The sequence below is a fragment of the Propithecus coquereli genome, unplaced genomic scaffold, assembly GCF_000956105.1.
Source record: "Propithecus coquereli isolate 6110/MARCELLA unplaced genomic scaffold, Pcoq_1.0 Scaffold107, whole genome shotgun sequence".
NCBI lineage: Eukaryota > Metazoa > Chordata > Mammalia > Primates > Indriidae > Propithecus > Propithecus coquereli.
The window spans coordinates 1765441-1787058 of NW_012134636.1; the positions used below are offsets into that span (position 1 = coordinate 1765441).

Below are 21618 nucleotides of genomic sequence, written 5' to 3' on the forward strand. Positions count from 1 at the left end.
CTTAAAGTATACGGGAGGATGTGTGTGGGTTATATACAAATACAGTTCACCCTTGAACAACACGGGGCTTAGGAGTGTCAACCCCCATGCTGTCAAAAATCCATATATAAGTTTTGACTCCCCCAAAACTTAACAGCCTGCTGTTGACCAGAAGCCTTACTGATAACATAAACAGTCGATTAGCACATTTTGTATGTTATATGTGTTAAAGGCTACATTTCACAATAAAGTAAGCTAGAGAAAAGAAAATATTAAGAGAATATATTTACTAATTAAGTGGAAGTAGATCATCATTAAGGTCTTCATCCTCATCTTCATGTTAAGTAGGCAGAGGAGGAAGAAAAGGGGTTGGTCTTGCTGTCACAGGGGTGGCAGAGGCGGAAGAAAATCCACATGTAAGCGGACCTTCAAACCAGTGTTCGTTCAAGGATCAACTGCACTACACCATTTTATATAAGGACTTGAGCATCCGCGAGGGAGTCCTGGAACCAATCCCCTGTGGATTCTGAGGGACAGTATGGAAAAGTCCAGTGGAAAATCAGCCTTCAGCTGCAGCCTGAGCAAGGTTCCAGCTCCATTTCCCTGTGGCTCCTTCCCCTTGCCTCCTTCCACATGCCTGCTTTGTTCTCTGGCCGGCTTCCCTAATAGTGGCAAAATGGCTGACAGCAGCTCCTGGATGACAGCCCGCTTCCTTACTCACATCCAGGGGTCACATGAGTGCCTCTTTTTCCAGTCATGGATTGGAAGCTCTGTGCTTTACTCCATTTGGAGGTTATGTACCCTTCCATGAGGCCCCCACCACTTACCAGGCAGAAAGATCAGTGTACTATCAGCTAGGGCTTTGGTCTAAACTGGGTATCAATCACAGCTTTGCTACTTCTAGCTATGTGACTGGAAAAAATCATTTCCCTTCTGAGCTCAGTTATTTTATCCCATTTTTAAAGTGGGACTAATGATTCTGGCTCCTATAAGTTTGGGTTTAAATGAGATAATGGAGCAAAATATCCTTTTCACAAATGCTCAATAAACTGTGGCTGTGGTTAAAGACCTGTCCTCATCAGTCATTTATCTGAGGGCCTGTGGGCCATGTCAGGGCACTAGAAGCAGGTAGAAGGCCAGGCGAGGCAACCCCACTCAGACCTGTTAATTCTTTTCTGGGTTCAGGCACCTCTGCTTGAATCAGTATTCTTGTACTGCTTCAGAAAGGACTAGCTAAAAGACACTTGCTCTGAGTCGGTCCTCAGCAGGGTGTCTGGCAGGAGGTGGCAGCCAGTGGGAGTTGCAGCTCTCAGCACTGTGAAGAGGGGCCTGGGCAGTATCCAGCTAAGGAAGTGAAACATTGTGGAGAAGCCACCCTCCTGGGAGTCCCAGCACCTACCCAGGATGTGGACAGGTGACCTTTAAAATGTCAGCTCTCCCGCTCTCCATGTTTAGGGGGTTGCTTGGTCACATGTTCTTTCCAGTCCTGTCAGCAGACGAGCATAGGAGGTGGAGCTCAGACCTCTATTTTTGCCACTCTGTTTGCACTTAGGTAGGAGTACACGGCAGAAGCATTTGGGATCTTATTAAATCTGGTTGAATTACCTGTCACCATAGACTAGAAGCTTTTTCCTTCCTTTCAATATGCAGCTGCAGGTCCTTACTCCTGGTGACTTACCTGTAGGTGTCCCCTTGAGCCAGCTAATCCAGGCTGGTATTTGTGAGTACCTCTCTGCTTAGCATGGCACCTTGCTCTCAAACCCAGGAGCTGAATGGTCACTGTGACCTGTTCTTTGGCAAAGGCTTCAACTAGGAAGACTCATTTGTAGACCGTGTGCTCATTCATCATGCATCATACACCTTCTTGAGAAATTCCCGGGTGCACAAAAGATGGCCATTCACTGAAGTGCTTTCTGTGCCCTGGGATAACACACCCTGCTGCTGTCTGTTTTCTTATCCATCTGACAGCTATTTTCTGGTTGCTCCAAATGCGTTTCTTGCCTGGTGTTACCTGCTGAGACACTGGGGAAGTAAAAGGAAATGACTGGCCTAGGGAACCTGGAGTCCTTGAGGGGAAGCCACCAGCAACCGCATCCCATTTGTCCTTTCCCCTCAGCGGTGTTATTCTTTGGTAGCCCTGGGGGAGCGGGTTCGGGGCATGAGAAGCTTCCCCATGTTCCTGGCCCCAGGAATGCCTCATCCTACCCAGCCTCTAGTCAAGTACCCCTTCCATTCCCTCGCCATTCTGATTTTTAGCTTTTGTTTTCCCACAAACTGCCAAAACTGGAAAAGACATTCTACCCTACAGTTTGAACAATAGATGAGATTTGTGGAGCCAGGTTGCTCTGGCTGAAGGCCCGGCATGAGCTGGAGGAAGCACAGGGCAGCTTCTCCTGGGAAGATCTGTAGACTTTGATTTATAGACTGCCTGAGCCCAATCAAGTTTCTCCATTTACAAACAGGGAAGTCCTGCTTTATTGGACCCTAGGGGCTTCCATCAGACCACATCCTGTTCTCATCCCTAGTGCCTACCATCATACACTTTCTAGAGTTTAGCAGCAATGATGAATGTGGCAAGTCTCTATGTTGCAGGGGGTTCCGATTCATGGCAGCCTTAACATAGAAAGCCATCTGTTTTCCCTGGTCTCAAGGTGGCTCCGTTTCAGGACAAATCTGCAGTCATGCTTGGGTTTAAAAATCTTCTTGCACTCACTAGCTGTGGGATCTCAGGCAAGCGTCTTAACCTTTCTGGGCTCCGCCATTTCCCCATCTGTAAGATGGGGATCCTTAAAGATCATCAGAGCTGCAGTGCCTGGCCAGCCACACTCAGGTGGCAGCTGCTTGAGGATAAGACTGGCCCAGCGACCAGTGGAGCTGTCACCTCAGACTAGGAGCCCTTGACACAAGCCAGCTGAGTGGGCCAGGGTCAGGAAGCATTTTTCTCTGCTCCCCACCACCCCCTCTTCATGCCTGTCTCTGGGTCCCTGCCAGAGCACCTTCCGCTGTTCTTGAACTAAAGAATAAAGGGTCAAGCATCAAAGATGTTACACTTGTGGTGACTGGGACCTGGGGTGGCTGATGGAAGGGCCTTGTATGATGTCTCTCTACCGCCACTGGCTAGGCTACTGCCCAGGACAGAGGAGAGGAGGTGGCAGCAGTAGCTCGCCAGCTCAACTTCCTCCCTCCACGCCGCAAACCTCCATCTGAGAAAGGCCTGATGAAGCTGCCAGGTTGCCTGCCTGTTTCATCCCTTCCCTCTGGGCATAGCCAGTGAGTTTGCTGGGTTGATGCTTCTGAATACAAACTATGGCGCCTTCCAGGCTCTGCAGAGGAAAGAGGGACCTCAGGACTCTCATCCCCTCACTCTTCAATCTAGGTCACCATCCTCCACAGTCCCCAAGATGCCTCTTCTGTGTCTTCTGTAACAGGACCTCCATGGCCCCTGGGTTCTGCCTTGCCCACCTTGCAAATCTGCATGTTGTGGGAGCATGTGGGTGATCCTGGCTCCTGGGGGGTGGCAGGGAGTGGGGGCAGCCTTGCTTCCTTTCTTTTGGTGCTGTCGAGGCTGTCCTTACAGCAACAGCCACCAGGGCAGACACACCCTGGCCCCAGGCTTTGGTTCTGACTGGCCTCTTACCACCATGCTGTGCTCTTGTTCTTTTGCTCCTATCAGTGTGCACAAAGCACTGTCCTCACAGCTGAGCCTACCTCTTCTTTCTCAGTCACTACTTATCCAGCTTTCTTTTTTTCTTTTCTTTTTACTTTTGGAGAAAGTGGTTGACAACAGAACCTTATGGCTCCGACTCAGGGCCACTATAATGCCCCCGCCCGTCAGCCTCCCTGTCAGGCATATGACTGACTGACTGCATCGTCTCCCCTCTCTCTCCTCTCTGACCCAGATCAGTGGACCATTCCCTGCCCGGATCCTCTCTCTCCACAGACTTTGGCAGCTGGCAGATGGTCACGGGCTGTGGCAGTATTCAGGAACGGGCTGTCCTGCACACAGACTCCTCTCTCCCTTTCAGCTTCCCGGATGAGCTCCCTAACAGTTGTCTGTAAGTGTCTTGCTTGAGAAGGCAGGATGCTCCCCTGCCCGTACGAAAAGCTGGTGAGCAATCAAGAGTGCTGGTCAGGAATGAGGCAGAGGCTGGCCCTCCGCTCTCTCAGCTGCTGGACCCCTGCAGTACGAAGGGGGCCTGTGGGCTGTCAGGAAGTACACTGGAGTGTGTTCATTCTCCCCAGTCTCTAAAACCTGTCCATGGTGTCTCGGGTGTACCCTAAGGGAAAGCTGGCTGGATTATAACTATAGAAGATTCTATTTCTGTACAAGCCTTTGCCTGACATGAGAATCCTTTGAAAGCAGAACAGTGGGATAGTGAAGGTGGGTGTATGGTGGAGGCCAGAGCCAGAACGGTGCTGGGTTAGCCTGAAGCTGTGCTCCTTCTGAGCAGAACCAAGGCTACTTGCTGTCCCTGCCTCCCTTGTCTTCTGCTTTTGCCTCTGGGCAGGAACGAGAATTGGACGGGAATACTAAATCCCACACATACGAAACCTCTTCTTCCAAGGCTCCAATGCTGGGCTTCCAGCTCTTGTAGTACATCTGCCTGACTTAGCAGCTGCCTCTGGGAAAGCACCTGTCCCCTGCCTACTCTGCCACTTCATGGATGTCAGGCAGGGAAGAGCCTCCGGTTGCCTGGGAAGGAGGGCCTTCTCCTCAGAGGACGTGCCTGAGGGAGCCGCTCAGCAAGCCTTCCTTTCACCTCCACACCAGGGGCTAGCTGACCTGCAGATGCTGGGGACTCATCCCCGCCACCAGCACCAGTATCCGGCTCGTACCCACCAGCACTGACAGGCTGGAGGCAAGGTGCCTGGGGGAGTTGGAAAGAAAAGAGGGCCCTGGATTCCCAGCTGAGGGCAGACGGGCGGGCCAGACCTTGGAATTCCCGGATGGCACAGGCTGATGGCACAGGTCCTGTTCCTGCAGCTGGAAAGTCACCAAAAGGCTTCTGAAGCCACTGTGTCCAGCACAGCCTCTTCTGCAGCCAGACCTCTAGGCCAGCAATAAGATCTCTTAGATTATTGAAGGATTAAAAAAAAAAATTATACTTGTCTATAGGGACATCCTACTTCAGCCAAACTTGCCAAAGAGCCATCGGTGGAGGAAGCACAGACCTTCTTGCCCTTGCTTGATGACACCCCGACTCACCTGGGGTCAGCCACTGAAACAGGCAACTCCAGCTCCAGATCACCCAGCCCAGAACCTACAATTTAGGCCCCATGTAGCACTCTGAGGTCCTATCCAGCCCTCCAGTTCTGGGTGGTTCCCAGAGAAGGGCTGGATTCTGTATGATCTCAAGGCCTCCAAGATTGCAGGATGGGGTCAGGGTTAATTCCTGGTGAAGTCACAGCATGTGGGTTCAGCACTTGGACTTTGTTATCAGAGAAACTTAGTCTAAATCCTAGCTGCTCTGCTTACCAGGTGTGTCTTGGGGTGTCAACCTTGACTTTTCTGAGCCTGTTGTCTCTTGAGAAAGAATGGTACTACAGTAGCTCCATTGCCTGCTGTGTGTCCTCAAATGGATCATGTATCCTCTCTGAGCTCCAGTTTTCTTGTCTCTAGATAGGTTGTGGTCTCTGCCCCTTCTGCCTCTCAGAAATGGGGGGCTGGGGGGAGTGAGAATCCTTGTGTGTGGACCTTTGGATGTTCCCCGTGAATACAGACTACTTGTCTGTTTCTCCGACTTGTGCTATAATGAGAAGCTGAGGGAAGTACACGTGGTCTCTGGCCTATGTAAAACCCAATAAGAAAGTAAAGAAGACCTAGGGCCACACGTCTGCCAAATGCCAGGAAAGACTTCAGGGTTGTTCATAGTGTTGCAGGAATCCAATGTCACCTCCATTTTCTTAGTGCTGCTGAGAGAGCTGTTTGACTTGGCTTGGCCCTGGAGCCTGCTGCTGGCCTCTCACACACATCACTCCCAGCAGTCCACTTCACTGGGGTCCTGTCTGTCCTGCCCATACTTATCCTGGGACTGTCATTTATCATCAGACCTCCATCTGCTCCCCCAAGCCCTGGGTGCAAGTCATGGGGGTGTGGGAATTGGGTACACTTGTGCTGCCTCTGACGAATTCCAGGGAGAGATTGCCCAAGGATTGGTTACTTGGGAGGAAATTTGGAGTAAGTTAGTGGTCACGGCTAGTCTCAGTTCTTAGGCGGATGGCAATGTGAGGGCTCATGTCATGTAGGTCTGTGACCCCTGGAAAAGGGCCCTCCAGGGGACCATCAGAGGGAAAACTATGTGAGTACCTGACCTTTGGGTACAGAGGTTGGGTATAGAGCCAACACCGTGGGCCTCTTCTGTTGAAGGCTCTCTGGGATGTCAGACAGCTTTGGAGTTCGCACTTCGATAGGCCCAAGTTTGTGCACGTGTTCCCCTTCTTGACTTATAATTCCAGGGTGAGGAGAGAAGAGGGGCTTCCATCTGTGAGCAGTATCCATATAGGCCAGGGGAGGAAAAGGAGATGGAATCAGAACTCAAATCCTGGTGGAAAAGCCACCACCGTTTCAGCTATTTACCTGGAGACCACAGTGACTAATGGTGCAGCTAGAGCCCTGGAGGTTTCCAGTGGGGAAACCAGGGTAGTCAGTGGGTTCTTCTAGGGCCAGAGTTTCCTCCCAATCTGCATCAAGTCCTGGCCTCAAGACTCAGGCCTTTCAACAGCCAAAGGCTGCTGCTCGATCTTAGGAGTCTCCTTACTGTTAGGTGTAAGACTTATGCCTCAGCGTATTCTTACAGAGGAATGGAACCTGACAGCTGTTGGGGCACATTCCCTCCATCTTAGCTTCCCTCCTCCACAGTCATCACAAAGATAGCTGTTTTCCCAGCAGAAAGGTCAGAGCCCTAATAAAAGTGATGCTCTGGGTAGAAGCAGCCTGAGGCCTGAAAGGAATAGTTTTAAGAGGGGAATAGTGCCAAATATTTGGGGCCTGAACTATAAGGATGGTATGACCACAGGACAGATGCTGGCCTTCTGCAGTCAGAAGCACAAGGATAGGAAGTGTGGAGTGCGGATGAGGATGCTGGATCCTATCCCAGGATAATGTCTTCATTCTTTCCCTCCCTCCACACAGGATCGCAGCCCTGAGCAATCGAGAGACTCGGCTCCAAGAGGTTCGCTCAGCCTTCTTGGCCACGTACAGCAGCACGGTGGGGCTTCGGGCAGTAGCTCCCAGTCCCTCTGGTGCCATCGGGGGTCTCCTGGAGCAATTTGCCCGTGGCGTTGGGCTCCGGGGCACCGGCAGTAGCACCTTGTGAAGCAGCCAGCGCACGATGGCTTCCTGCTCCTCTCTCACCTGAGCCTTTAGTGGAGTCAAAGCCATGCCTGGCCAAGGGGCACTCCAAGTCGGGGGAAGTCTCACTCCCCCTTCTCCATCATGCACATGGCAGTCCCAAAGCTAAGCAAGGCCAAGGACAAGGTTTTCCAACCCCCAGCCTCTTGACTGGTGACCACCACCCCCTCTCGTGACTGCCTCCTCCCACCCACCCCAGTCTTTGCCGGGATTCCCATCAACTCTCAGAACTGTGTGGGGTTTCCCTGGGACCGTGTGGAGGCCATGATTTCACAAAAGACCCTACCTCCTAATTCTTGTTTCCTGAGGAGGCGGGGTCATCTGCACTGAGAATGAGGCAGTTTGACACAGATCACAAAATAAAATCAGTCCTTTCGAACGGCCACTCTCTTGTATCCTCATTTGGTTGCTATCTTTCTGGATCGATCTGGAAAGTTCTCAGTTGTCCTTTGTGGTGGACAAAGGGATTGTTGGGGGGTGGGGCAGGTGAAACAGGAAGCAAACTGGAGACTTGGTTGTGCCTCTGTACTCTTGAGCTATGGTAGTCCCCTCGGTGAGATGGGAACAGGTACTCAAAAGGCTTAGGAGTAGTGGTCCTCAGGCCTGAATGGGTCCTAGTCACCTAGGGAGCCTGTTTATCTGGTAAATTACCAGGACTGCCTGAAATTTAGGCTTAGAGTTGCAAGGCTCTTCATTAGGCGGGGATTGGGGTTGAGGAGACCTGCATCTTTAACAAAAATGTTGCAGGCAGCACGATCCTGGTACAGGTGACCTGCAGCCCTGCCCATGGTGGAGGGACTGGTTTCTGAAGCTTGGGGGATAGCAGTTGGTGCACATGTGTGGTGGGGGAGGCCTGGCTGAGCACCACCCTCTTCTACAGTGTGACCTGGAGTAGATTGTATCAGGAGAGTGTGTCCACGTCTCTCTCACACCATGAAGTCATGAGAGTTCATGGGCAGAGGGCTTTACACAGTGCTTTAACAGCTACCACTTACTGGTTTGATTTTCACACGAAAGAGGTCATCAGTGTGAATACCCAGAGGACAGAAATAATACCAGTGAACATTTTTGAGCACTTGTTGTGTGCTAAGTCCTTTACTTGAGTTATCCCCATAAAATTTTACAGTACCCTGAGTAGCTGCTATTATGGCCTGTCAATGAGACTGAGCCACAGAAATGTTGAGTAACTTGTCCGGGGTCACACAGCTAGTAAAAACAAATGTAACTTTTCCTATTCAGAGACCTAGGCAGGCTGGGAGCGAGAAGGGTAGAAACAAGGTTGTTGAGAGCTGCTCAGTAAGAGACGACCCCAGTGCCCACTAGTTGCCCCGAATGCTTCAGCACCACCAACAGCACCAGGGGGCTTAGGTTTCCACCCGGGAGAGTCGCTCAGGGCACACTCCACCAAGATGTGGGTTGGAGTTGGGGGTCTGGGCGAGGTTCCCCGCCAGCTCAGGGCTGTCCAATGGGGCGGGGGCCGCCTGCAGGGCCGGGCGGGGCTGTGCTGCCATCTGGAGCAGCTGCTGCTGGCGGCCACTGTTTAGGGCGGGAGCGGCGGGAGCGCACGCAGAGCTGGAGGGAGTGCAGCCGCCGCCGCAGCAGCAGCAGCAGCACATGGGCTGGCCCCGCCACTGCCACCGCCCCTAGCCCTAGCGGCCCGGGGCTCGCAGCCTCCTGCGGCACCAGCCATGTCTCTCGGCGGAGTCTCCGATCGCAGCGTCCCAGCCACCAAGATTGAAATTACCGTGTCCTGCCGGTGAGCGGGCCGCGCTGGGGAGGGTTTAGGCACTGGCACTGCCCCAGCCCCAACCGGCTCCGGGGCTCAGCCTGAACCGGGGCTGGACCCGGCGGGGAGAGGCATCGGGGGCTGGAAAATCACAGCTGAAGACAAGGGAGTCGCTAGTAGGATTGAGGAGGGGGCCTCCTTGGGCAGTCCCACCCCGCAAAAGAGGGCTTAGCCTGCAGGTTCAAGGGGTGGGTCGCGAGGATCTACTAGGAGCTGGGCCCCGAAAGGACAAAGTTCTGGGGTGAACCCTCTTTCCTGGGCCTTGGAGGCAGTGTGGGCGCGTATGCATCGAGTCCGCAGAGACACGGTTCCTGGACAGAGATTTCCGGTGCTGTCCAGAGTGCTGACAGCGCGGACCCCGGCTCGGGGTAGTAATGGGGGAAGGAGCTTCGATTTGAGCCCCATGCCTCCCTCCTCTCCCCCCAACCCCCGGTGCCTGACTTAGGGCAGCATCGCGGCGGTGGGTTCCAGTATGATCCACTCTGTCTGTCTGTTGCTTTTCTCTAGGAACCTGCTAGACCTCGATACCTTCTCCAAGTCCGACCCCAGTAGGAGGCTCCAGGACCGGGAGGGGGAACTTGGGGTCTGGGCTCGACTGAGGGGCGGGTGGGGTGGGGAGGAGGGGTGCAGGCCGGCCTGACGTCCTTCCCTCCTCCGCCCCCCACCCGCAGTGGTGGTGCTTTACACGCAAAGCCGGGCCAGCCAGGAGTGGCGGGAGGTGAGTCTGAGATCCCCCGCGCAGCCCAGAGCCGCTCCCGGAAATCGCCTGTGCCCCTGCACGCCCCGCGCTGACGCTCTCCCCCCTTGCCCAGTTCGGACGGACCGAAGTGATCGACAACACGCTGAACCCAGACTTCGTGCGCAAATTCGTCCTGGACTATTTCTTTGAGGAAAAGCAAAATCTGCGCTTCGATGTGTGAGGCCCCGCCCAGAATTCTGGCTTGGCCCGCCCCCCGACCTGGATCTGCCCGGAATTCTGGCTGGCCCCGCCCCCGCCTCGCCTCCTGGCCTGGCTCCTCCCCCACGGCTAGCTCCGTCCCAATCTGAAGGGCTCCACCTAGTTTTAGCCCCGCCCCTAGGTCAGATCCCGTCCCGTTCAGTCCCCAGGCCTGGCCCTACCCACAGCTCTGCTCCCTAATTTAGCTCCGCCTCAGTCCCCGCCCTCTCCCACATGACCCCACCCCCAGCAAGGCCCCGACTTGGCCTCGCCCCAGGCCTGACCCTCTCCGACCCTGACTCCTGTCCCAAAAGAGTCCCAAGTTGAATTCGGGTTCAAGGCCGCCCCTCCTTCCACCCACAATTTTTAACCGAGACTGGGAGCCCGACCCCTTTTCAGCCCCACCACACGCCTGTGCCACTCTCTTCCTAGGTACAACGTTGACTCCAAAACCAACATCTCCAAACCGGTGAGCAAGCGTCCCCTCGCGGACTGGCTGGGCACACAGGAGACGCTTAGATGTGTTAAACCACCCTCCTTAGAACTCCTCCTACCCCTCGACCCTGACCCCACCTTCTTCAGGCCCCCAACCCACCTTCCCGGCCCTGTCCTGCTCCTGCCTGGTTTTCCTGCCTGCGCCCCTTACTCACTGCTCCTCTTCGTTCTCGGCCGCCGCTGGGATCCACAGAAGGTGAGGCTGAACGGGGCTGGGCGGGAGAGTGTGGGGTGGGACCGTATTATCCAGAGCAGGCTTGGACTTAGGACCGACTGAGAAGCAGATTTGCCTGCAGACCCCTCTCCCCACCTCCCTCCATTAAAGCGCAAGCCAGGCGGTGGGAACGTTCTGCCGCCTGGGCACTGCCCTGGTGCAGCGGCATTGCCAGGGTCGGGCTGGGACTTCGTGCCCACAGCCCCTCCTGGTCTTGCTGATTCCGTGTCCTGGCACAGGATTTCCTGGGACAAGCGTTCCTGGCCCTGGGAGAGGTGATCGGAGGCCAGGGCAGCCGCGTAGAGCGACCCCTCACGTGAGCTGAACGGGAAGGGGTGCAGGAGAGGGGTGGGAGCCTCCAAATTCTCCCTTCCGAGGAAGCTGCTGACTGCCAGCAGTGAAGGGTGGGGTTGCCCCCTCGTCCGGAGCCTTCACTGGCTCCCGTCACCCTTGTGAGAAAGTCCAGTTTCCAGGGCTGCTGTGTTCAAGTCAGTCTCAGGCCTGACATATTCTGCCTCTTGCTCTCTCTCTCTCTCTCTTCCCCCTCACTCTTTTTCTAAGTCTGATTCAACCTTCAAGGTCCATTTCCAAGCCCCTCTCCACCAGGAAGCTTCCGCTGACTAAATCAAATCCTCAGGAATTGCCATTTGTATTCACTCACTAAATATGCATTGGCATGTTTTGTATGCCACACCCTGCTCTAGGCACCAGGGATTCATCCATCCCACAAATACCACCGTGCACATACTCTGTTAGCCACCATTCGAGGGGCTTGCATTGCAATGGTGACAAAACAAATACTGCTGCCTTCACAGAGCTATACTCTAGTTGGGAGAGGCAGTACAAAATAGATGTAATAAGTAAGTTACGTATTAGAAGATATTAAGTGCTGTGGGAAAAGAGAAAGAGTAAAGCAGAATAAGGGGGATTGGAAATGTTGGGCAGGTGGTTGAGTAGGCCTCATGGACAGGTAACTTTGGAGCAACAGTCTGAAGGTGAGAGAGTAAGCACTGCAGACATGTGGAGGAAGAATGTCCCACGCAGAGGAAACGGCCAGTACAAAAGCATGGTGCATTCAAAGAACAGCTGGGAGGCCAGGGTGGCTGGAGCCCAGTAAGTGAGGGGGAAGGCAGGAGGGTCAAGTTCGAGAGTTAACCGTTAGGGCCTTGTAGCTGCTATAAGGACTTTAGCTTTTACTCTGACACAGGAGCCCCAGCTTCTGAGCCTAGGAGTGACATGATCTGACTATGCTTTCAAAGGATGGCGCTGGCTACTGGGTTGAGAATAAACCGTGGGTGGCCAAAGGTAGAAGGAGGGAGCCCATGAGAAGGCTGTGACAGTAATCCAGTGCGCCAGCAGTGAAGAGGGGAGAAGTGGTGAGACTCTGGATATATTTTGAAGGTGGAGCCAACAGGTTCCTGAAGACTCAATATAGATATGAGAGGAAAAGAGGAGTCTAGGACAACATCAAGGCCTTTGGATTAAACAACTGGAAAGACAGAATTGCCACCAACTGAGATGGCGAAAAAAAGTGAAGGAGAGGCAAGGTGAGGGGAGGAAATCAATCAGGAGTTGAATCTGACATGTTAACTTTTATATATTTTATTAGACATCCAAGTGGAGGTGTCAAATAGGCAATATGATACATGAGTCTTAGATGTTCTTTAAGGCCATGATACTAGATGAAATCACCAAGGGAGTGACAAGTGGGGGGTATGAGAGCAAGAAAGGGTGAGAGAGCCAAAGATTGAGACTCCATGAGGATCTAGAAAAGGAGACTGAGAAAGAGCAATTAATGAAGTAGGAGGAGCACCAAGAGAAGGTGGTGTTATCCTGGAAGCAAAGTGAAGAAGGTATATCAAGAAGGAAAGAGTGACCAACCACATCAAATGTTGCTGCAGGTCTAATAACGTGAGGATTGGGAATTGGCCATTGGATTTGGCAAGATGGAGATCCCTGGTGACTCGTATAAGCATAGTTTTTTGGTTTGGGTTTTTTTTTTAGAAACAGGCTCTTGCTCTGTTGCCCAGGCTAAAGTGCAGTGGTGCAATCATAGCTCACTGCAGCCTCAAACTCCCGGGCTCAAGCAATCCTCCTGCCTCAGCCTCCTGAGTAGCTGGGACTATAGGCATGTACCACAACGCCTGGCTAATTTTTTTATTTTTTGTGGAGATGGGGTCTTGCCATGTTGCCCAGGCTGGTCTCAAACTCCTGGCCTCAAGTGATTATCCCACCTTGGCCTCCCAAAGTGCTGGGATTACAGGCATGAGCCACTATGCCCAGCCAACAAGCACAGTTTTGAAGAAGAGGTGAAGGCTGAAGAGGTTTAGAAGAGAACAGAAGCAGACAATGGGAGTCAAGGGATCTTTCAAGTTTTGCTACAAAGGGGAAAAGAGAAAAGAAGATATGACTGGAGCAGGAAGTAAGGTCAAGAATAGGTTTATAATTTTTTTTCATGACCTTTTGTGAATCCAGAGGTTTATAATTTTCTTTCGATTTTGTTGTGTTTTTTTTTTTCGCCAAAGGCTTCCACTTGAAGACATCCACTTGGATGTCTAATAAAATATATAAAAGTTAACATGTCAGATTCAACTCCTGATTGATTTCCTCCCCTCACCTTGCCTCTCCTTCACTTTTTTTCGCCATCTCAGTTGGTGGCAATTCTGTCTTTCCAGTTGTTTAATCCAAAGGCCTTTTTTTTAACATGAGAAAAATGATACCACGTTTGCATGTTGAGGGGAATGACCAAGTAGGAACTGAAAATTTAATGTAATAAAAAGAGGTGAAGTGATGTCCTTGTGCAGACAAGATGGTATGAAATATAGTACACAGCGGAGGGATAAATAGGCACATGGACAGTACATTTATAGCAACCGTAGGAGTCTTAGTTGTGTGGGTGAAAATACTGGTGGCAGGGTAGGTGTGGTGGGGGGTGGACATTCTCTTCTGGTTGCTTTAGTTTTGTCAGTGAGTAGGAAACAAGGTCATTGCCTGTGAGTGAGGATGGGGGAGGAGGCTTTGGGGGTTTGAGGACAGAGGAGGCGTGAAACTGCCATTTAGCAGAACTGGAGAATGAAGGGCCTTGGGATGTACAGTATGATTACCAAGCACCATTGGGGACCCTCTTGAGGTTTGTGGTCATGCATTTAAAATGAGATCAGTTAGCATAATTGTGTGTTTTTTCTGGCCATTTCAGTTTCACAGGTGCAGTACGGGTTAGGCAGAGAGTTGGACTTAACTAGGGCTGTGGTTCTGCCAAATAATAAGTACATCAAAGTGAGAGAAGGGCAAGGAAGAAGGCAGCATGCGAGGGAGTGATTATTACAATCATGGTCTGGAATTCACACTAGGTGAGGGGTAAAGGAAACATCAAGGAGGCGAAGAACAGTGAGGAGGCAATAGGATCAATAATTTGTCCCTGTCCTCATCACACTCCCTCTAGTTAAAGCATGGAGAGTCAGAGGTTGAAAGAGTCAAAGAAATAGTTTGTGTTAAACATGGGGACAATCACGTAGCAAGTTAGAGCCAGGACTGAACCTAGGACCCCCCGACCTAGCTTTCTCTCTGCCATCCTTTGGATCCCTGCGGGAATCATGGTTCACAGGCCCCTGTCAACAAGGTCCCTTACTACTGGGGATGGGGAGCCTTGTATGTATCCTTCAAGCACATGGAAGTGTCTCTTCTAGGATCAGAAGAGAGAAAGCTTCTCTTGTCTTTTTTTTTCTCACTCTTCACAGTCTTCAGAAAGAACATCAACTTTGACCTAAGGAACCAGCCCTTTTTCCCCTGGGTCTGGATAGAAATTCCTGTCCCTCATTCAGAATTGCTCCATCCACTTGCCTACTGGCTTTGATATTCCACCTCCCCCTAGAAGCTCCCTGAGGGCAAAGTCTAGCCTAGCTAGAGAGTGCCAACTGGCCAATTCATATCTAGCATAGCACCTGGCATATGATAGGTAGTAGGGTCTGCTTTGAAGAATATAACCATTTCATAATTGTAAAGCTTGCAAGTTGCTTTTCCTTCCATGCACTTAGTCGTATCTCTTCATTACCTGACAGGCAGTCATGATTCCCATTTCACAGAGGAGAAAACTAAGGCCCAGAAAGTGGAAATGACTTGCCCAGGGTCACACAGCTTGTAAATCATAAAATTCACCCTGAGTCCACTGACTCTAAATCCCATGTCTTTCTTATACTACCTTATGAGATGTTCACCTAAGCTAGTCTAATCCCTTCCTACCAGACTGAAGATCCGTCCCCAGCCAAGGTCAGGCCCTTCCCTACCAGGAGCCAGCCAGGACACAAGGGGACACACTCAAGGGACTGTTAGTAAATGGCAAATTGAATCCCCTGGCCCACCCAATCCCAGACTGGCCACCCCAATCTTTGTTGTTTACCCTCCTTCCTCTCACTAATAGGCTTTTTCTGCTTCCAGGGGTGTACCAGGCAAGAAGTGTGGGACCATATTGCTGACTGCAGAGGAGCTTAGCAATTGTCGGGTCAGTAAGGGCCATGTGAAAGACCAAGGAGTGCCTTTCTCTCCCCATACTCCCTTTAGTGGACTGTCTGAAGGCTACGGGCAATTTGAGCATCAACAGCCCAACTTCATCCATCCCTAGGACATTGCCACCATGCAGCTGTGTGCAAACAAGCTGGACAAGAAGGATTTCTTTGGGAAATCAGACCCCTTCCTCGTGTTCTACAGGAGCAATGAGGATGGCACGTGAGTCACTGCCATCAGGCTCCCAGGCTGGGTGTGGGGCATATGCTTAATAAATGGGGGGATCTTAGGAATCTCTAAGAGATTTGGTCCTACCCTCAGGGCAGGTTCCAATCCTCCTGCTCCCCTCCAGGTTCACTATCTGCCACAAGACAGAAGTTGTGAAAAACACGCTGAATCCTGTGTGGCAGCCCTTCAGCATCCCTGTGCGGGCACTGTGCAATGGAGACTATGATAGGTCTGCTTCAGCATAAGCTGGGGAGTAAGGGGCCAAGGACATGACAGTGGGGTTTCCAGAATGATGGTAGAAGTGTCACAATAGTGTTGGAGGGTCCTGCTCAGTGAGACAGAGTTTTGGGGCATGAAGATGGGTGGATGGGGAGGTAGATGGCTAGCCACATAGATGGATAGATGGACTATCCATGGATGGATGGGTGGATGGGTAGACTGGTAGGTGGACTGAAGATGAAAGTACAGATGAACAAACAAATGAGCAGATACATGGATGGATGGTCAGATGGAGGAATAAACTGGTGAATGGTTGGATGGGTATGTGAACTAATGTATAAGAAGACTGGTGGGTGGTTAGAGAGGAGATAAATGAATGGATAACAGATGAGTGGATAATCGGACTGATGGGTAGATTAGTGGATGGACAGATGATGGATGGATGAGCAGATGAGTAAATGGATGCACTGATAGATGAGAAGATAGGTGATAGCTAGGTAAATGAGAGTTTGATGGATGACAGGAGAGGCAGATGCATGAATGGAAAAGCAGGTGGAATAGAAAAGGGTAGGTGGAGTGACAGGTAGATTGATGGACAGATAGATGAATGGATGGCAAACTGATGAACTGATGGATTAGTGGGTGAATTAGTTGATGAATGGGCATAAAATAGACGGGAAAGCTGACCTAATGAATGAATAAATGGTGTATAAAGATGGGTGGATAGGGATAAGTGAGAGGATGGAAGGATGGATGGGCACATAGATGGATGAGTAGTTGGATGGTTATGCAGGTGAATGGATGATCAGATGGACTGATGTTATATAGTTGGGTGTTTGGTCGGGCAGATGAATGGACAGATGGATGTTTATATACATTGGTGAGTCAGTCAATGGCTGGATGTATAGTTCGACAGGTGGATAAAGAGATGAATTAATAAGTAACAGATTGGCAAATATATGGGTAAATGGGTGATTAGATGGATAGACAGAGAGTTAAATGGACTGATACAATGATAGATAGACATATGGGATGACTTAGGCATGATAGTTAGGAATAGGGTCTTTGAAACCAGGATGTCTGAGTTTAAATCTCAGTCACTTACTAGCTATGGGATCTTAGCAAGATTACTTTTTTTTGTATCTCAATTTCCTTATCCGAAAATAAGAATAATAGTACTTATTTTATATAGGGCAGTTGTTAAATTAAATGAGACAATCTGTCAAAGTGCTGAGAACAATGCCTGGAATACAGTAAGACTCAGTAAGTGGTAAAAGAATAGTAATAGTGGTACTAATAGCAGCAGTAGCAGTAGTAACAGTGGTAGGTGGTTGGGTACATGTAAGGACTGATGAATGAATAGATAGGTTGGGAAGTAGATTAAAAGATGAATAGGTTGATGGAAGGACAGATGAGTGGATGGGAAGATGATTTGCTTATGGTTAAGTGGATGAGATTGTCATACATACCTAGCCTGTTTATCTCTTGCATTTCAGAACAGTGAAGATTGATGTGTATGACTGGGACCGCAATGGAAGGTAGAACTGCCCCACGTAGTCCCTTTTCCTATGCTTAACCCAAAAAGTTCTTTATAACGTGTGATACATTCACCAGGAACCCAAAAGTAGCCTTCGGAGCCAGGAAGGGTAATGAGAGATACCAGGGTCTTGGGTACAACTGATCCCCTAAGTTGTCTCTCTGGTATACTGTCTCTTCCCTTTTCTTCCCCTTAATTTGGCCCCACTTCTGGCCCCAGCCCCAGTGCCCTGCCAAGTAGGAGCTTAGGATGGGAGAAATGAAAAGATTAGGTTTAGGCCTGGCTCCAAACCAGGAGCTACTGCTGCTCACCTGCCCCTGGCCTCATTGCAGCCACGATTTCATCGGTGAATTTACCACTAGCTACCGGGAGCTGAGCAAGGCCCAGAACCAGTTCACAGTGTATGAGGTGAGCGTTCCAGCCCTGCTCAGTTACCCAAGCCCTCCATCCTAGTACACTCAGTCCGGAGCTCCCTTCCTTTGTTTCCCACCATCACTATTACCTTCCCCCACTTAGGTACTTAACCCTCGGAAGAAATGTAAGAAGAAGAAATATGTCAACTCAGGAACTGTGAGTACTCCCTGGAGCTCTGGCCCTTCCTGGATCCTTCTGCTTCTGTCCCCACTGACACAGCATGACAAATATTAGGGGGGTAGGGAAAGGCAGTAGGCACAGATTACTTAGATATAGTAATGTTGGGCACAAGGTGCACCACTTAAGGTTTTGTTTTGGTTTTGGTTTTTTCTCACCCAGGAAAATTTACTCTTTTGCTGAATAAAAGAAAAAACACTCTAAGTTGCATTTCCCTATTTATTTATTTATAGAAGCAGGACTCCCTCTGTCACCCAGGCTGGAGGGCAGTGACATGATCATAGCCCACTGTGGCCTCCAACTCCTGGGCTCAAGGGATACTCCTGCCTCGGCCTCCTGAGTAGCTGGGAATACAGGTGCATGCTACCATACCCAGATAACTTTTTTTTATTATTATTATGTTGGAAGGACTGGGTCTCACTATGTTGCCCAGGCTGGTCTCGAACTCCTGCCCTCAAGAGATCCTCCCACCTTGGTTTCCCAAAGTGCTGGGATTACAGGCGTAGGTCACTATGCCCAGCATCCCAATTTAATATACTTTTGGAAATCCAACGATGTATCTGACATCTTCCCCTTTTTTCCCTTTCATAAACTGAACAGAGTGAGACAGGTTGGGGCAGGGGGTGGAATCATGTGCCTCCCCTCATATGCCTCTCTCCAAAGCCCTACTATGCCTCTCTCCCTTCTACCACCCTTTCCAAAGTGTCAGGGCTGCTTCTTCTGTCCCACAGGTGACGCTGCTCTCCTTCTCTGTGGACTCTGAATTCACGTTTGTTGATTACATCAAGGGAGGGTGAGTCACAGGCCAAGCTCTGGGCTGAAAGCCCGGCAATAAGTCACTCCCAGTTCTGAGCCCCAGTTTTCTTATTTATGGATGGTCAGGGCCAATGAGATCATTAAGATAAACTTTAAAACACTTGTCAAACTATAAAGTGCTCTGTAAAATGCAAAATGTTTCCCCTCTTAGCTCTCTTCATGGGGCTGCATTTCATTCTTAGCTTCCAGTAACCCCTCGGAAGATGGCTGCCAGACCAGTGGTCTTCAATGGTAGCCCCAATAACCTGACTGGGGCCCAGGCAACAGTTATAGCCAGGAAGGAGGAGAGGCTGAGGGAGGGAAAACCTAAGCAGACTGTAGGGGACATTCTGTTTGGTTTGGTGGAGGCAGGCCGGCCTGGGAAAGGTACTTTGCTTCTCTGCACCTCACTTTTCTCCTGTGTAAAATGGGGATATTAATTACTACTTCAGGGCTACAGTAAGGCTTAAATTAAATTACATATAATGCACTTGTCACACAGTAGATATTGAATTCTGCTACCCAAAGTGTGGTCCATGAGCCAGTAGCAGCAGCATCACTTGGGAATTTGTTAGACTCTACCCCCAACCATGAGCCCCAGGTGATCCAGATACACATTAATGTTTGAGAAATACTGCTGTAATAAGTATTAGTTCCTCACTTCTCAACTCATCTACTTCCCCAACAGGACACAGCTGAACTTCACAGTAGCTATTGACTTTACAGCTTCCAATGGTGAGGCATGGATGGGGGATTGGTGGGGGTGGGGGGCGGAATTCTAAGGGAGTCACTAGGGATTGGTCTGGATTCCTAGCTTGGAATAAGAGTTTACCTACCCAAGAAGCCCAGATTTAAGTAAAAACCCAGCCAGGATGGTACTGGGGTAGGAGTGTTGGAGGGAGATTATTGGGTACAAGGGTGCCAAATATAGGACAATAGGTGGATGGGTGTATCAAAGAAAGTTGAAATGATAGATAGCTCAACAGGTGGATGAGTAAATAGATGGATGGGAGAGAATGGGGGTATAAGGAGAGAGAGATAGATGAATAGGTAATGAGTGATGAACGGATGGGTACATTGATGAACAGAGTGGGTAGATGGGTTGGTGAGTGAGTACAATAGGTACAAGTGGATGTAGGGATGGGTAGGTGGGTGAACAAATGGACAGATGTTTAAGTTGAGAAAGTAACAGGTAAGTAGATAGGGGAAGGGATGAGTGGATGGATCCATATGAAAATAGACAAGTGAATGAATAAAATGGAGAGGGACAGCTGGATGGATAGATGGATAAAATAATATTGCTGGATGGATGGATAGAAAAGAAAGAAAAATGGCAGGTGAACAAGTGAATGTATGTATATATGGATGGATGGATGGATAGCTGTATAAGAGAATGGAGAGGTGGGTGGATAGAATGGATAGGTAGATTGAAAGATGGATGTATGGCCAGGTAGATGGGTGGATGGATGTATGGGTAGGGTGATAAATGAATGGATAGATACAGGGATGATTGGGTGAATAGATGGATAAATGAACAGATGGATGATTGGATAAAATAATAAGGGAATACATGGGTAGAGGGTGGATAAATGGATATAGGTAGATAGATGCATACAAGGATAAGCAGGTGAACAAAAGGATGGTCCAGGTAACCATGAGGCTGGGGCTCCTGTGTCCCTACAGGGAATCCCCTGCAGCCTACCTCCCTGCACTACATGAGTCCCTACCAGCTCAGCGCCTATGCCATGGCCCTGAAGGCAGTGGGAGAGATCATCCAGGACTATGACAGTGACAAGCTCTTCCCAGCTTATGGCTTTGGGGCTAAGCTGCCCCCAGAAGGACGGATCTCCCACCAGTTCCCCCTGGTATGGTATGGGCCAGAGCCTACATTCCATGCCCTGGCATCGGGCACACCCAAGTTCATGAATTTCTTCCATTTACATTTCTTCAAAGGGCAAGGGCCTGCAGAAGAGCAGGAAGCTATGAGAGGGTGGCAAAGCAGGGAGGGGAGCAGGCCTGGGTTTGGAGGGGAGCATGAAAGACACTGATGGAAAAAGGGAGTGAGCTGGGATCAGAGCACTCCTGGGTATACCCTGCATGGGTTCAGCCTGGCAGGGCATATTCTTTGACAGAACAACAATGATGAGGATCCCAACTGTGTGGGCATCGAGGGTGTGCTGGAGAGTTATTTCCAGAGCCTGCGCACAGTGCAGCTCTATGGGCCCACCTACTTTGCTCCTGTCATCAACCAGGTGGCCAGGTAAGGGAACTGGGTAGGGGTTGGGGGAAATGAGGGCAGCCAGATAGGGAACTGACTCCCCAAGGATAGTCAGGACCACTCTTGTGTGAACTTAGGCACTGGGGAGAAAAGGAAAGATTTGGTGTTGGCCAGGCTGTGGTACAAAGAGGTTATATAATACATTTGACCCTCCATATCCATGGGTTCTGCATGTATGGATTCAACCAACTGCAGATAAAAAATATCTGAGAGGAAAAAACCCAAGAGTAAAAAAATATGAATTTAAAAACAATATAGTATAACAACTATTTATACAGTATTTGGGTATTATAAGTAATCCAGAGATGATTTAAAGTATATGGGAGGATGTGCATAGGTTATAGGCAAATACTATGCCATTTTATATAAGGGACTTGAACATCTGAGGATTTTGGTATCCATGGGTACTAACCCCCCCATGGATACCAAGGGCTGACTATACCTTATTGTGGGCAGAGAGGGTGTCAACAAACTACCCCAACCCCACTCCCTAGAAACGACAACCCAGGCCTTGAGTTAGGGTAAGAGAGAGAAGAGCCTGTAGCACAATGGTGAAGGCACAAGCTTTGGCATCAGACCTGGGTGTGATCTTGGCTCCACCACTCACTAACCACGTGACCTTGACCAACTTAGCTTCTTTAAGCATCCATTTCATTCCTATAAGGTGGTGTAATAATGGATGACAATAAGCAGCTGCTTCTTCTTCTT

General features: G+C 50.1%; 2 protein-coding genes across 6 annotated transcripts in view; both read left to right on the forward strand.

Annotated features, from left to right (window-relative positions):
• Positions 1-7715, forward strand: part of MTMR14 (myotubularin related protein 14) — a 49679-nt gene extending 41964 nt beyond the window's left edge. For 2 of the 4 annotated variants that reach the window (XM_012647072.1, XM_012647098.1), the window contains 2 exons: positions 3879-4034; positions 7112-7715. In XM_012647072.1, the coding sequence (XP_012502526.1) occupies positions 3879-4034; positions 7112-7295 (340 nt within the window). In that variant the 3' untranslated portion in view covers positions 7296-7715. The remainder of the gene's footprint in view (positions 1-3878; positions 4035-7111) is intronic. The other 2 variants (XM_012647090.1, XM_012647081.1) reach the window with 2 other exon arrangements.
• A 1124-nt stretch (positions 7716-8839) lies between these two features.
• The window catches only part of CPNE9 (copine family member IX), a 20500-nt gene continuing 7721 nt past the window's right edge, over positions 8840-21618 (forward strand). The window contains exons 1-17 of one of the 2 annotated variants that reach the window (XM_012646658.1): positions 8840-9086; positions 9624-9664; positions 9788-9834; positions 9929-10032; positions 10486-10522; positions 10742-10744; positions 11002-11078; positions 15197-15260; positions 15381-15484; positions 15615-15719; positions 17206-17247; positions 17579-17654; positions 17763-17816; positions 18569-18630; positions 19321-19367; positions 20316-20497; positions 20765-20892. In XM_012646658.1, the coding sequence (XP_012502112.1) occupies positions 9019-9086; positions 9624-9664; positions 9788-9834; positions 9929-10032; positions 10486-10522; positions 10742-10744; positions 11002-11078; positions 15197-15260; positions 15381-15484; positions 15615-15719; positions 17206-17247; positions 17579-17654; positions 17763-17816; positions 18569-18630; positions 19321-19367; positions 20316-20497; positions 20765-20892 (1241 nt within the window). In that variant the 5' untranslated portion in view covers positions 8840-9018. The remainder of the gene's footprint in view (positions 9087-9623; positions 9665-9787; positions 9835-9928; positions 10033-10485; positions 10523-10741; positions 10745-11001; positions 11079-15196; positions 15261-15380; positions 15485-15614; positions 15720-17205; positions 17248-17578; positions 17655-17762; positions 17817-18568; positions 18631-19320; positions 19368-20315; positions 20498-20764; positions 20893-21618) is intronic. The other variant, XM_012646654.1, reaches the window with a different exon arrangement.